Source organism: Candoia aspera, chromosome 2, assembly GCF_035149785.1.
Source record: "Candoia aspera isolate rCanAsp1 chromosome 2, rCanAsp1.hap2, whole genome shotgun sequence".
In the NCBI taxonomy this organism is placed as follows: domain Eukaryota; kingdom Metazoa; phylum Chordata; class Lepidosauria; order Squamata; family Boidae; genus Candoia; species Candoia aspera.
In genome coordinates, this window is record NC_086154.1 from 109,293,295 (window position 1) to 109,309,598 (window position 16,304).

At 41.9% G+C, this 16,304-nt stretch overlaps 2 protein-coding genes across 3 annotated transcripts in view; one reads left to right on the forward strand and one right to left on the reverse strand.

Moving 5' to 3' along the window:
• The window catches only part of RECQL5 (RecQ like helicase 5), a 74,526-nt gene that overhangs the window by 28,511 nt on the left and 29,711 nt on the right, over nucleotides 1–16,304 (forward strand). The gene's annotated exons all lie outside the window — the stretch shown is intronic.
• Nucleotides 1,153–11,858, reverse strand: SMIM5 (small integral membrane protein 5). The gene is made up of 3 exons (XM_063293099.1): nucleotides 11,754–11,858; nucleotides 3,624–3,780; nucleotides 1,153–2,120 (listed from the first exon to the last, which is right to left on the reverse strand). Exons 2-3 carry the CDS (start codon nucleotides 3,748–3,750, stop codon nucleotides 2,008–2,010), a joined length of 240 nt encoding a protein of 79 aa, XP_063149169.1. The 5' UTR covers nucleotides 3,751–3,780; nucleotides 11,754–11,858; the 3' UTR covers nucleotides 1,153–2,007.

The window sequence follows — 16,304 nt, forward strand, 5'->3', positions numbered from 1 at the left end:
TTCAATTTTACATTAATGCAGCAGCACTGCATGGCAATTTGGTTGGGGCTTGATAAATCTGGTTTTGCAACTTGCCTGGGATTGCAGAAATTTGGAAGAATTAAATATTTGCAGGCACAGTATATAATAGGTACATTGCTCTAAGCTTGAGTCAAAAAGGTGTACAGTTTTGCTGATTTAATGTATCTGGTGACATATTGTCCTAAAACATCCTATTCTAAGCTTTCTTGCAAACTTACACTATGTTTATACTACATTTCTTTGAAAAACTCCCCTGCTTTCTGATACTTATTGTTAGTACTATATTGTTTGATGCTTTCATCTTGCAAAACAGAGAGAAAGACATTATACATGTCTTTCGGGGAATAAGAGGGTTCTGGTCAATGAGTTCAAATACAATCTTTAGTGGTAGGAAAGGATGGAAACATATAGGCTATCAATCTAAACACATGCTGGTTGCAGTCTGTGAAGTGGGAGAGAAGGCTTCAGTTGCTCATTTTCACTGATCAAATCTTAATGGCTTTTAAATATCATGACAAATGTAGTATAAAAATGAGTAAACGTGCAGCCTTGCAAATGTGTTGTAGTATGCCACCCATAATCCCCAGCAGCCTTTGCTGGGAATGATGACAGATATAGTCCAACACCTCTAAAGAACAGTAGATTGGGGAAGACTAGGTTAAACTTCAACTATTCTGTACTCTTATCCACCACCAACTTTTCTATTTCCACTTACACAGGTCAAGTGCCATTGTTTCTCTTTTGTACACATGTAACCCCCTTTGAAATCCACTGAAGCAGAGACTGTATATTGTCTCTTTGGAAAGGGATTTATACTCTGTTGTAAGCTGTAGCTGGGTGAATCATTCTTGGTTATGTTTTTGCTCTACTGTTTGGCATAATGCTATTGTCCAGCTGTTGCACACATTTCCTGAATTAAACCTGCTTCCGCTGTACTCTGTCTGATCTCTCTGTGTATAAATGCACCTTAAACCACAGGCCCCAATGAAAGGGGTGAAGGATTAAATTGCAAGCCCCCCAAGTGAATGGTAGGAAGAATCCCTGTTACCATGCCTCTTCCATGAGTACGCTCCAGGAACTGTCTTTTTCCCCCCCTTTGGTTGTTACATTTTATATTCTAACTGCCTTAAATATAACATGAACCTACCACAGCTATAAATTATTCATAGGAGTATTCATAGAGGACATATATAAATCTTAAGCCCAATGATTCTTTTGTTCCCTTTTCTTTGAATTAAGGATTTGTCATATGCAAAGTTTAAACAGAAAACACCAAAACGTTAAAAAAAAAAAAGTCATTTTTAAGACAAGAAACAATACAGTATTGTGAGCATTATCATATCCCTTCAGCTTTCATCCCTGGGTAGACAACAGCTACAGCAAGTAGCATATGTGCTCTCTTTGACAGTTGTTTGTTCTCTTATTAAGTAGGGAAAGAAGAATAGAGAATTTGTTGCTGCTTTTCTTTGCTGCCTCTGAACTCATTTGTCAGCTTCAAGCCTGCATCATTTTCTGAATGAATGACTTGCTTAGACATCATGTGCTCTGGTTAACTTGGCCTTAAATGGTTGAGCAGCAAGGGGAAATGGTGCTCATGTTAGACTTCATTCTGCTGAATGCTTGCACATATCTTGGTCTCTCTGGAGCTTCCTCAGCTATAATGCCGAAATGAAATGTGGTGTAACTTGCTTCTTTATTTGTGCCCAGATTTTATACTTGGAGTTCTATGGGATTTTTAAAATTGTATTGTCTTGATAGGTTGGGGAGAGAGAAATACTGCAAATCCTGCATTCTCATCATTGCCATACAAAAGCCATGTCATAAAACAGAATCCTATGTTCAGGTTTAATCTCTTCTTCCCTCTGTCTCTTTCTCTCTCTTGCTTTGCCTCCTCATCCACCATTATTTTCCATGGATTGGTGTGCCATCTTGGAGTCTTTTGTAGTCTTTCCCCAACTTCTGTATTCTTTTTTAAATTCAGCTTTACTAATGGACTGCAGGTTGAACATGAATCCTTTTGCCCTTCTGTTTTGGACTTCCACTGTAACAGCAGCTGCAGCAAAAGCTGCAAGCTATGATCATCATTGAAAGCATTGTAGCTGAAAGGTGAAAGGAGACAAAGAATATTGGCTTTGGAAATGGACCAGAAATTAGAACCACTCTAGCCCACTGTGCAGTGAGTGCAGCAGATGTGGGCCAGATGTGGCTTTTGAAAGTATTTTCTGGGATTGCTTATAATGCCTAACAAAATACTTGCTGATAAAAACTATTACTTTTGATATTCAAATTATAGGCTGGGTCTTACTGTTTTTAAATTGTTCAGCTTCTTGGCTTTGCACAGAATGAAAATTGTTGTTGTGCCCTCTGCCACACTCAGCGAGGAGATGTGGAGGGAGAGGTAGTTATACCTGAATATATGTTACAGAAAAAGCCTAAGCCAAGTGTTGGGTTTGTGCACATCCCCACCCTTCTCCTTCTGCACAGACAAGAGGAGAGTTTTACTGGATTTAGTTTCACTTCCCACAAACACTGGGTTTTCCTCTTTCTTCCGCCACTCTAATAAATCTTCTCCTGGCCACGCAGAAGGGGAGGAATAGACCCAGCGCTTTTCTTAGGTTTGTTCAGGCTTGTCTGCCAGCCTCTCCTTTTGGCATATTCTGCAGCTGCTTTTATTTCTGCTGTCTTCCTCAAAATTAACAGGCCTTAGTTAAATGTTCATTTCTTCTGTGAACTGTTTTACTCCTCCTGGTCTACCTCAGAACATGTTTGCACATGTACATATTAGAATATTACAGAAGTGAACATGTTCCAAGGAGTAACCACCACAGACATTTCATATTGCTCTACACACACTGCTCTGTAGTGCTTCAGTTGTCCCCTCTTTCTGCACTGGGAAATGTCTAGTTATAAAAATGTATACTTCAGCATAATGCTGAGATGTGCGTGTTTCCAATTACAGGTAGTCCTTGTTTAATGGCCACAACTGGGACCAGCAACTTGGTTGTTAAGCAGAGTGGTTGCTAAGTGAAACTGCAACTGTCCTTATGACCTTACTAAAGCTTTCCTTTGCTTTACAGACCAGCAAAGGTTGTAAATGTGAGGATTGATCATAAAGTTACTTTTTCATCACTGTTGAAGCTGCAGACGGTTGCTGAACAAGGACTACCTGTACTTAGAGAGTGATCGTAGAACTGGAACAGAAAGATGCTGCAGTAATACAGTTTTCAAATCAAAAGCCTTATTCTCGTTTTTCTTCTTTTGTTGGCCATGCTGATTTGGAATTGTAGTCCTGCATATCTGAAGCCACCCAGTTGGAGAAACTTAGTTTAAATATTGTACGTATGTTATCATATTCAAAAGCTTGGCTGTATTGTGAAGAATACATAGAGAAATACTTTAGACTGTCCCATGTTAGAATTATAACAATGTGAACTAAAGCATTTAGTTCCTTCTGAACTTTACAGTCTTTAACAGATCAGAAGAGATTTAAATTACAGAAGAAGCTTATGAAGCAGCACACTATTTAGAGCCCCTATCAAACACAGTAGCTGAGTCTGCTGAGCCTAGATCAGTTGCAAGCATGTGGGAAGCTTGATACTTACCAATGAACAAGATAATAATAAAAAAACAGACAATCTCCAACGGTTCAGCTTTGGGTAGTCTCTGGAGCTTAAGCCATAGCTTGTAGCCAATAGCACTGAGTTCATTCTGAAACTCTTTGAAGGACATTCTGCTGTTCTCAGTCCACACCTTGCAGCACTGGGTCACAGAGAGGAAGGCAGAAGATGTTTTGCTATTAATTTCAGCTTGTGAACACCAGGAAAAAGACCTGCCTTTTCCCTGAAGCCAGCTAAAAGCAAGGTCATCAGAAAAACAAGTTTATCCGGGCTCTGCCCCAGGGTTTCCAGGCAGCCACTTAGATGAAGGCTTGCCAAACTTACCTAAACATACAATACATTGAAGTAATCAAATGCTGATTTGTGTTTGTGTTGTTTTAGAGTTGTAGCATGAGTATAGGATCTCCTTCTATAGATTTCTTTTTCTTAACCTGAACAATTAATCATGGGTAAATTTATTTATTTGAAGCATGCATATTCCATCTTCTATAGTACATTATCAAAGGTGACATGATTTGTTCTGTTGACAGCACACTGATAGTTAAAGGGACCCTATAATTCACTTGCTAGCTTTTCTTGATTTTCCATTGAGAAAGTAACCTGTTATCGCTCTAGTTGTTCAGAAATGCTCTTTTCCATCTCAAAATAAAGCAAATAGAGTTTTAGTTACTTAAAGCAAATCCAACATGAAGTGTATCATACTGTCTTCCACATAGTAAATGACATTCTAAGTTCTCAGTTCCACCTCACTAAGAAGCCTTTGTTTCTGTTCCAGAGTTTCTGGGGTTCTATCTGCTACGTGGTGTATTCCAAAACCTCTAGTTTAAGAATGGCATCTCTATTTTATTCTGAATTTTCTGTTTAGTGGTGTTTTATAGTATAAGTCAGATTAGATATATCCTAAAATGTAATGCAGGCATTATAAAGGTATAAAATATCAGCAAAAAATAGGAAAGGGATCACGAAGAAGAAGTCTATTAGAAGTTCGGTCTTTTTGACCTGGCTGCCAGTTTATTGTGAGCTCTGTACTGCCTTTAAAGATATTCAGAAATGGCAGTGTAATGGCTTGTAATATAATTAAAATCTCACGGGAACTCCTTAACTTAAGGAATCAGACTAGCTCCAACTGTATGTTGTATTAGTGGCATTTGACTTGGAAATGGATTTTGGCTGCTGACGGGGAAATTGAATGCTTTGTATTGCAGGATGGGGCAGCCTGGCAGAATGACTGTCATTATGGGCAGGGTGAGTCGCAGAGCATCCCCATTTACAAATCAAGGACAGCTCTTCCCTTACTTCCCCTAGCACCCCAGAACAATTTCCCTTGTCTGGGGAAATGTGGACCTATCTCTAAACAAAGCGGTGGATAAGTGTGGGTCCAAGACTTTCTTTTGAATAAAGAAAATACTTGACACCAGTGCTTTGTTAAAATGAGACCCAGGGGAGATTGCCAGCTGCTGAAGAAGGTGCCCATACAAATGTTGCCGGTAGGCATCGCATAGCCTACTTCTATTTTTATGGGCTGTTTTGGTTATTTTATGATACCTTGTAAAACATGCTTTATTTTTAATATTTTAAATTATAAATGGTAAATGTACTTAGCCTTATACTCTACACATTGGCAGAAATATGGGAGTAAATCTCATAAATACATAAAATCTATCAAGTCTGAATCAGTAGTTGCTAGCATTATATCAAAATAAAGCTGATTTTTTTCTTATGCACTGAATACAGGGTAGAACTCACAAACTAGAGAATTATTATCTAAACAATATAATCCTTTTCTGGGGGAAATGTATTTATACATACTTCTTACATAATAGTATGTTAGAATACTATATGTCATGAGTAAGGATGGCGAGCAGGGGGCTCCCATCCAGACTGTTAAGCGCATGCGTAGCACTGAGGAATTGGTCAGCCATTCAAAGAGACACAGATCGGGACCGCCTTAACCTTTGGGGTTTATATGGCTGGGTTTTTCCCACGCTTCTTCAGTTTGTTAGGATTCCTGTTATGTACAAGCAATAAAACATTAGAGACCAGTTCCTTGTCTCAGCGTGTTTCCTGGCAGTTAGGACACTATACACCCGTACATAGGAAGTGCTGAAAATGGATGTTTTCTGTACGGTGCTATTGTTTGATCATTTCGGTTTCCTGTGCTGTTTTTTGACCAAATAAAGATGAACAAATGAGAATGAAATACAGTACTTTGGTCTGTCACTTACAAAATTTTATATTTTGTATTCATATTTGGTCAAGAGGTGTGATGAGGGGCATGATGGTGGGTGTTCTCTGTGTGGGCTCCCCTCCTTTGGAAAAGCTTTCCTCATCATCCTCATGGTGAGGATGGCTCCCATGCTCCTTTCCAGGGCTTGTGAAAACCTGGCTGTTGTTAGGCAAATCATTCCGCATAATCGTTGCTGCTTTCCCTCAAAAATGGGTATTAATTGTTGCAGTTTTTCTTTCTTTCTGCACATGTGCAGAATGTTTTTTTCATTCTGCACATTAGTGACATCAGTGTTACTAGTGGCTGTCTTGGTTCTTGGAGTTTTCTCAGTGCATAAAACGTCATTTTGCATCTCTGTTAATCACCTGTCACGAGTATTGGGATTCAGGCAGGTAAGGTCAAGAAATAGGAGTAGCAGGGATTCCGGAAATGCTCTTTATTGTTGTAGGGTATCGTAACAGAGTATTGAAAGGCTCTCAGAGTTTTTCTGTACCATGTCTTAATCATAAGCAAAATCAAAGCTGAGTTATTTTGAGCTTCATTCTCATACTTTCTCAGGACTGAGCTGCTGTTTCTCCTCCCTTAATATTTCATTGGTCCTTTCCCCTTCTGAAGGCTTCCCAAGGCCAGGTCTACCTTCTTTCACAAATATTTAATCAATCACAGCTTAAAGAGAGGTGAAAAAAGAGTAAAAGAATTGGTTAAAAAATAGACTTGGAGTATTTGTTCTATGGGTTTGTGATGAGTAAGGTATAAAGAAACAAATTGTGCCAGATATTTATGAAGCAAAACAAAAGTTTAATATTTTTTATAGATGCATGATGTAGATGTTACAATAAGAAAGCTGTAGCTAGGGCAAGAAAAGATAGAAAAATGTTACAGGAAAAATGTCAAAGTGTATGGTCAGCAGTGTTCATGTGATATTCATACACATGGAGTGGAGCTAAGCTCTGGAGCTATTACAGTAGCAAACCACATGAAATTAAGTTTCAGAACTAATGATGGATGGCTTTGGCAATTTTGTAAAAGGCAACGAATCATTAGCAAGCAAAGTTTTGAGTGTCCAAAGGTGGAAATAAAACCATTCATGAAAAATTTAAAAAATCTAATTGATTATGAAGGCCTTATACTCCCACAATTTGTAAGTCAGTAAGAGTGGTTAGAGAGCCAGTCTGGTGTAGTGGTTAAGGCGTCAGGCTAGAAACTGGGAGACCGTGAGTTCTAGTCCCACCTCAAGCACAAAGCCACCTGGGTGACCTTGGGCCAGTCACTGTCTCTCAGCCCTAGGAAGGAGGCAAGGGCAAACCACTTCTGAAAAGCTTTGCCAAGAAAACTGCAGGGATTCGTCCAGGCAGTCTCTGAGAATCGGACATGATTAAATGAATAAAAGAAGTTCTAGCATTCACTCCCCAAGAACACTCAGGCTCTCAAATGTGAAATGTCAATTCCAGGATGAAAGCAAGGAGATTTATGGTGTTCATTTGTGTAAATGCTGATGGATCTCATAGATTAAAACTAGTCATTGTTAGCAAGTCACCTAATCCAAGAGCGATGAAAAAGTTTATGCACTTTTTCATGACTGATTCTTCAGAGACAGTAATATAGTATGTCGCTATAGTATCATTTCAGTATTCATAGAGTATTCTTGTGTAAGGGAGTATTGTGTGTTTTAAGCTCGAAAAATTACATTTGCAATTTAATAGACATTCCTTCTCTTCCTCACTAGTCCATTGAATCAAGAGTTTACTCTTGAATACTATTTATGTTAAATAGTCTAAAAATGTGAAAACATCAATTAATTGTCTTCATAAAAATCTTATAGTTCTGAACCATTCTTCAGTCATGAATAAACATTTTTGCAACGTGAAGGGTTTGAATTGGGAAAAATCTTATTAAATTTTCAGGATTTAGTGTGAAAAAAGAATGTGGCACTGCATGGCTTAGGAAAGATTTTGGGTTACAAAAGGACGTATGATATTAATAATTAAGGTGGCTTGTGGGATTGCAGGTAAAGGAGACTTATTTTTTCCAAATTGTACATGTTGACATTTTTAGATGTAGACTTCCTTTGCAATGCTTATTTTTAGATGTAGATTTCCTTTGTAGTGCCTATTAAGCAATGAAAAAAAAATGCTACAATAACACAGTGAACTGCATATAAAGATTAAGGGAGGAGCATATTCTGGAAATTGATAATTTAGTAACAAGTTGTGCATTCTGCTTTAGCTTTTCCATTTATAAATTGTGGTAATTTGGATAACTACTCTCATCCTCCACTTGGATGCTGCTTTTAAAGCCAAAATCATGGAGTTATTTGCTTATTCCAAGCAAAATATGTAATAAGCAACACACTTTTTTATTCCATTTCATCAATAAACAATTCTCCATAGAAAAATCCAGCCACTTTAAAAAAAGAGCTCTTCTTACTTAAGCTAGCTTTCTCCTCTTTGAATGCCATTTTTCCCAGCCAAATGCGGTAGCAGGTCAGATCATATGAACATTCATCGCCGTGCAGAGCAATCTTGGCATTTTGTTTATGTAATGGTATGCTGCAGCAATGCTTCCAAACTTGTATTTCCTGTATGCTTTCCTGTCAGGTGGTAATGAATGGCAGAAAGACAAATATAGGGATCTCTGCTGTTAGGTTGCTTCTTTCTGAACCCCGATGATGTAGCAGACACCTTTCTTCAAGAATATGCTCTCTAGAAGGAATTTCTTAGGCATTCTTCCAAAGGGTATTTAGAAGTGACTGTCCTTGGTAGCAGTTCACTGATCCTAAGACTCCATTTGTAGAGCAGAGTATGTTTTGTGTAGACCCCCTTCACCAACTTAATGGTCACACCCATACCTGCTCTACCATTGTTTCATGCAGGCACAAAGGGGCTTTGCTCATGGTTACTGAACTTTAAACTATATATTTAGGATATTACAGATAGTCCTCACTTAACAATACTAAGTGGGACTGGAAATGACTCAGTCATACGTTGAAAAACCACATGAGGGCGCTGCTTAGTTCTGGCCATCCTGGTTGCTGTCATTAAACAAGGACTGCACAGGTCATTAAGCAAGGACCTCACATGACTGCAACTTACAACTTCCTGCCGGCTTCCCAATTGACTTTGCTTGTTGGAAGCCAGCAGGGAAGGTCACAAATTATAATCATGAGACTGCAAGATGCTGTGATGGCCATAAATATGAGCAACTAACACTCTTTCAGCGCCATTGTAAGTTTGAATGGTTGCTGAATGAGTGATCGTTAAACGAGGACCACCTGTACATTATTTCTTCACCAGTAGAGGATAAAACAATGCAATATTTATCTGCCTAATGAATTCTGCTGTGTGTGCTGCTGATGACAAGCTTCAGATTACGTAGACTTGGCAAATTGGGTCAACAGTTTATCTCATGAAGCTGAGTATTACATGTATATGTATGTTCAGTCATGACAGAGACTAAATCATACAGGCACTACAGAAGACATCAGTTTCAATTCCCAGTGTAAGAATTCAAATTTAAGCATCCCTGACAGATTGCAAACTGGCTCCCGTTGAATGCATTCAGCAAATGGGAACCCACCATTTCCCTTATTCTGTTGTTGAACTACTTTTACTGTTCGAAGTTTTTTCTAAAATTCAGTCAGAATTTGTCTTCTTGTAACACAACAAATTAGTTCATGTCTTGCATTCTGAAACAGTGCAGAATGGGTTTTGATCTGCTTCTGGATAGCTTCTTTTCAGGTATTCGAAGAGTACTGTCATGCTCTTTGTCTTCTCTCCAGTCTAAACATGCTTAGGTCCTTTAATTTCCCTTGATAGGACTTAGTTTTCAGTCTTGTGCCCTTCTCTGAACCTGTTCCAGTTTCTCTGAATTCTTCAAGTGGGTTTCTATGATGGTATGTGGGAATGACCTTGGGAGACAGGAGGAAGAGCCGCAGCAATTGTTTTTATATATGATAACTGCTGAGGGGTTATTATATGCACAAAAATGGAAAGACTCTGAAATACCCACAGGAGAGGAATGGCTGGTGAAGATGACAGAATTAGCAGAGAGGGCAAAATTGACTTGTTTGATTAGAGAAAGGACAATAACTACATTTATTAGTGACTGTAAACCCTTTATGGACTTTGTGCTGAAGAAAGAAAAAAATGAACTTGTGATTTATAGGTTTGATTATTAGAAAGGGTAGACTATGGAAAGAAGGAAATTATGTTGTAACCTTAGAGAGAGGGGGTAAAATATAAATGTACTTGTGACTGCTATTAAGAAAACTGAAAGCCACTTCTTTATAGTCTAGTCTAGTCTAGTCTAATCTAATCTATTCTATTTCTTTGCACTTTTTTTATTTGTTACTTTCCTTATTTTTCTCTTTCAAAATTTGTATTGTTTTTATTCTTTTAAAAATTTATTTAATAAGTATATATATCTATATATCTATATATGTTTTTTAAAAAAGGAGGAAGAGCCACAACCTAGACAACCATCATGCAAAAGGTATCTCAGCCCAAAGAAGGAATGGAGGCATGGGAAGCGTTTCAGAAGGGGCTCTCCCTAGTTTTCTGGAGAGTGATAGTAAAGGAGGGGAGGAATGTTTTCAGACTTTGCAAGATTCTGTTACTGTAACCTTACAATAAAGTTAGCGTTAGTACTCATTTTTTTGTGTTTCTTGTTCGGACTGCCTCAAAGGGCTGACAGTTTTTAACATCACAGTACCCAAGGTGGAGTCCAACTAAAGTTGAATGATTACTTCCTGTTATTTGGGGACCATGCTTAGTTAATGTAACCTAAAATTGTATTTATCTTTTTTCCAATCCATATCATCCTGCTGACTCATATTCAGTTTCTAATCGAAGAAGTTTTCATAAGTACCTTTACCAACTAAGTACCTGTGCATTTGATTTTTGTTTCCTAAAAGAATAACATTATACCTATCACTGGTAAATTTCATTCTGTTACTTCCAGATTATTTCTTAACTCATTTCTAAATTCTAGAGAACCAGTTATTCCACCTGATTTTTATTTATTTTATTCATTTATTAAACACATTTCTACCCCCACACAAGACTCTCAGCGGCTTACATAGAATACAATAAAACAGTTTAAAGCATCCATGATAGAATATAAAACCACATAAAAATGTCACAAGTGACAAAAATAAAACCGCACCAAACAAAAACACACAAAATGAGAATTAAGGATGGCATAATAAAATCAGGGGAGATTCTCTGAAACAACAGCAGCTTCCAAAATGTCAGCAAAGAGGGGACTAACCTATTCTCCAGCAGGAGGTTGTTCCACAGTGTTAGCACCGTGACACAAAAGCAGTACTTTCTTGCTTCAGCACTCCCAGACCTTCAGAAATTGTGGGATTTGTACCAGCTTCTCCCTAGTTGAGCTTATTGTTCAGGCCACTATTGGTTGGAGTAGACAGTCTTGCAGGTGCCCAGGTGTCAAGTCATAAAAGGCTTTATAAGTTAAAAACAATGCCTTCCATTGTATCTGAAAACCAGTAGGCAACCAAGGCAGAGTCTGGAAAGCCAGTGTTGTATACTCTCACCTCCGGGGGCCAGAAAATATGTGAGCTGCTGCATTTTGAACTAATTGTAGTTTCTGAGTAGTCTTTAAGTGATGCCCCAAATGGAGTATATTGCAATAGCCTTACTGGGTGGTGATGAGGTAATGAGTTACTGTATTGTGGCCAGGTTCTTCTGCCCCAGGGTAAGGTCACAACTGGCACACCAGCTACGTCCCTCTGGCGACCGCTTCCGCCTGTTGTTCTAGCAGCAGTTGCAAATCCAGAAGGACCACCAAGTCGTGAACCTGCTCCCTGAAGGGCACTGCTTGCCCCTCATGGAACAACTCTGGAGGCAACAACAGCAACTCTGACTTACTTGGGTTCAGCTTCAGTCTGTTCTCTCCCATCCAGACCTTGACTGCCTCCAGACACCAGGAAAGAACATCAACAGCATCTCCCTCATGACCTGGGATGGTGATATACAGTTGGTTATCAAGAGAGTACAGGTACTCCTCGCTTAACAACCATTTGTTCAGCGACCATTCGGGGCTTACCACAGCACTCCATGGTGGCGGTGGTGCTGGAGCTGAAGTAGAGGCCCAGGGGTGGCGGTGGCAGGCTGAGACTGCTGAAGGCCCCAGACCTCTACTTCAGCCCCAGTGCCGCATCTGCCACCATTGCCATGGAGTGCTGCAGCAAGCCCTACACTGTGGCAAGCCCCTGTGGGGCATGACCGGCCGGCATCTGCAAGCCCAGTGGAGGGGAGGAAGAACACAATGATCATGCTGAGGACGTGGTGGTGGTGGCAGAATACAGCAGCCTCTTCATGTTGACCATGCTGTGCAAGGTCGCCAAAAGGGCAGAGATGGGATGGAGAGATAGTAGGTTGGGGGAGGTGAAAGGAGGCAGTTCGCACAGGGCTGGGAGGAACCCCCTTTTATTGGGGTGGGTCCTTGCTTAATGACCACGCAGGACTCGCTTAATGGCAGCAACTGGGACTGCTGGAGCTGCCATTGCTAAGTGGAATGGTTACGTGGGGTCCTCACTTAACAACAGCTTCGGTTAGCGACAGAGTTGCTGGTCCCAATTAGAGTCAGGGAGTTCACCACCCTAAACAAGGCTACTGGTTTGTAGCCTCCTGAGTCAATAAAGGAAGAGAAGTAAGAATGCTTCATCTCCCTTATTGTCAGCCCTTTGAGGTAGTCCAGGCAAGAAGCACCAACCATGAGTACTAATGTTACCTTTATTGTAAGCTTACAGTAGCAGAATCTTGCAAGTCTGAAAGTACCTCTCCCCTCCCTTACTTTTATTCTAAACTAAGGAGAGGGACGCGGTGGCGCTGCGGGTTAAACCGCTGAGCTGTCGATCGGAAGGTCGGCGGTTCGAAACCGCGCGGCGGGGTGAGCTCCCGTTGTTAATCCCAGCTCCTGCTCACCTAGCAGTTCGAAAACATGCAAATGTGAGTAGATCAATAGGTACCGCTTCGGCGGGAAGGTAACGGCGTTCCGTGTTGTCATGCTGGCCACATGACCCGGAAGTGTCTATGACAACGCCGGCTCCAAGGCTTAGAAACGGAGATGAGCACCGCCCCCTAGAGTCGGATTCGACTGGACTTTACGTCAAGGGAAACCTTTACCTTTACCTAAGGAGAGTCCCTTCTGAGATCTTTTCTCCACCTCCACCTCTCCTTCAGACTCAGATTTCATTTAGCAGACTGTTACCTAGGCTGCGGCTCATCCACCTGTCTCCCAAGGTCATTCCCACATACCATTACACTTATCGCCACAGCATAGGCCTGACCATGGGCACATACCCATGCTCAGTCATATTTGCCTCCAATCTCCCTCCACAGGGACTCCCAAGTGTTGTTTCTAATATTTCATCTCCCAAAGGGTCTCAGTAAACCAAGTGTAATGGTTGCCTATTCTAAAACACTATCAGACTCATGAGCAGGAATTCAAAGATATCTGATTTATTAAAGAACAGTATGCAGGATCACAGAGAAAGCTGAGAATGATTAAAGCGTGCCAAATTCAAACTAAAAACCCTTGGTGCAAATGAAACCCCTCCCCCCGTAGAATCTTCTCAAGTTCACAATCCCAGGTGCTCCTAGCGGTTTCTGATGGTCTGCGGGAAAAGGCCTTGAGCAGATAACATAATCCAAACACATTCCATTGTACTGATTCCATATACAGAGCTTGGTACAAGGTCTCACAGCAGCTCCCTCCCAAACAGAAACATGCATCAGCGCCATGGCATGTGAAACACTACGATGTATAAACTACATTGAATCAGTGAACATGACATATTGCCCCCCCCAAAATAAAGAATACATCAAGCAGTAGGCTTCAAAGGATAAGCATGGTGGAAATGGTTAACTAAATTAGGAGCGTTAACATGGTGAGCAGACACCCATTCAGGATGAGGAAAATGTTTCCATTGGACGAGATACTGCAGGGTGCTGCGAAGTTTGCGGGAATCAACGATGTCCTTGACTTCAAAGTATTGTTGGCCATCAATCATAATTGGAGCAGGAGGAGGAGGTTGAGGGTGCCAATGCGGTGAGTGGTGCACAGGCTTAAGCCGGCATAGCATCTTCGTGCCCATCCTCTTCCACTTGCCCGGCGGCGCCCTTCATGGCAGGTGGCTGGCGGTTCCCGCCGGTTCCTTGAAGTCGTCTTCAGCCTCCCCCGAGAAGTATAGTACTTCTTCAGCATTGGCTGTCCCTTTGGCCGCTGTCATCCGCCACAAGGGGGTGTGTGATTTGGTCGGTGGCTTCCCAGCTCAATCTCCAGCCTTGGCTTTTGGGCAGTCAGCTGCCTGATGGCCCTCTTTTCCGCATCGAAGACACTGACCCCTCGCATAGTGCTGCTCTCTCTCCTCATCCCAGGCTCTATAGCTTGGCTGGGCAGCAGTCGCAGCACTTCGGGGTCCCCTTATGGTGGCGGGAGGTTTTTCAGATTTTCTGGTTTGCATGAAGGTATGCTGAGCATGCTCAGCCTTTCCGGCCAGGCAGATCCATTCGTACAATGACTCTGGGTTGTCTCTACACAACGCCCACCGTAGGATGTCCCGGTTGAGTCCCTCTTTAAAACGTTCTATTAGGGTTGACTGAGACCAGTCAGTGATTTTCCCAGCTAGAGCCTTAAACTCTAGGGCGTAATCAGCTACGGACATTTGGCCCTGGGTAAGAACCTTCAGCGCCTTCTTAGCTCTTGCCTTGGCCAGAGGATCTTCAAAATGCAGCTTTAACACCCACATGAAATCATCAAAATAATCAAGTGCAGGGGAGTCAGCATCACTTAATTGAACATACCAGTCAGCCGCTCGACCCTTCAACTTGGTGGCAATGGCAGTTATCTTAGCCTCTTCAGAAGGGAAGCATGCTCCAAACTGCCTCATATAACTTTTAGCATTAGTTAAAAAGAAAGATAACTTTGTTGGATCCCCATCAAATTTGACAGAAAAGTCTCTTACCCCCACTCCGGTTGGAGTGGAATCGGCAGCCACTTGAGTGGTTGGGCCCCAGGTTACAGTAGCTTTCCCTTTTTGAGGTGGGGACACTGGTGATCGAGCCCTGTGGGGTGGAGATTCATCCTGGAGCTGTCTCTGGCCCCGCTCTGCCGGCGGTCTGGATGGGGGATGGTTGCGGGAAGCTGGGATCTCCTCCGTGCCTCCCCTGCCCCTCCAGTGACAAAGACAGGTTTCTTAGCATGTACTGTATTGATTCTATTTTGGCTTCCATCACTCTTAGTCTCTCAGGGGTTTGAGAGTCCTCCCTCCCTCGCGTGTCCGGTTTTCTCTCTGTTGACACTGTAGTAGATTCTTTGTCTGGGGTTAGCGGGAACCGATACTTCCAGGGTGCCCCCGACGTCCCTGCTTGGGGTTCCCCTACTTCATCCAAGGTGATCAACTCTGCGAGCGATTCGCTGGGTGCCGGTTGCTTTGGCTCTTCCCCATCGTCAGATTCCTCCGCATCAGAATTGGAACTCGATTCATCCCGGGAGTCTGAAGGTTCTGGGATGAGGTTCAGCTCTCCGCTCTTGACCATCGACTCGGGCATCAAGCTAGCCGTCTCAAGTCCCCCGATCATGAGCTTGGACTCGGCCATCATTAACTATTTTCCCTTGCAAGAAACTGATCTTGGTAGGAGCTAATGGTACAACTTTGGGGATTCTCAGCTTTATGTAATGGTTGCCTATTCTAAAACACTATCAGACTCATGAGCAGGAATTCAAAGATATCTGATTTATTAAAGAACAGTATGCAGGATCACAGAGAAAGCTGAGAATGATTAAAGCGCGCCAAATTCAAACTAAAAACCCTCGGTACAAATGAAACCCCTCCCCCTGTAGAATCTTCTCAAGTTCACAATCCCAGGTGCTCCTAACGGTTTCTGATGGTCTGCGGGAAAAGGCCTTGAGCAGATAACATAATCCAAACACATTCCATTGTACTGATTCCATATACAGAGCTTGGTACAAGGTCTCACAGCAGCTCCCTCCCAAACAGAAACGCGCGTCAGCGCCATGGCTTGTGAAACACTACGATGTATAAACTACATTGAATCAGTGAACATGACACCAAGGCACTCTCTGAGATTGGCCACCAGAGACAGCAAAAGTGCAGTCCAAAGTATGAACATCTAAATGTGTTGGGCCTGAGATAACCTGAGCCCATGGACTCTGTGGAGGACACACTCCTGAGCCGCCACCTGAAGCTGGCAGGTTGAAGTAATCCAATAGCAAAAGGCAAGGGTTCTCCACCTCCAACCTAGGGACCAGCTTTAGAAGCTTGGGGTGGGGGATGGGGGATGCTGCCACAGCGCAGGGTAATCAGTACACAAGCAGGACCCCTGTATTGTCTCCTGAGCCCAATGTAACAAAAGGCCCTCTCATACCAGTATCTCCACAGCAGTAACCTTGTC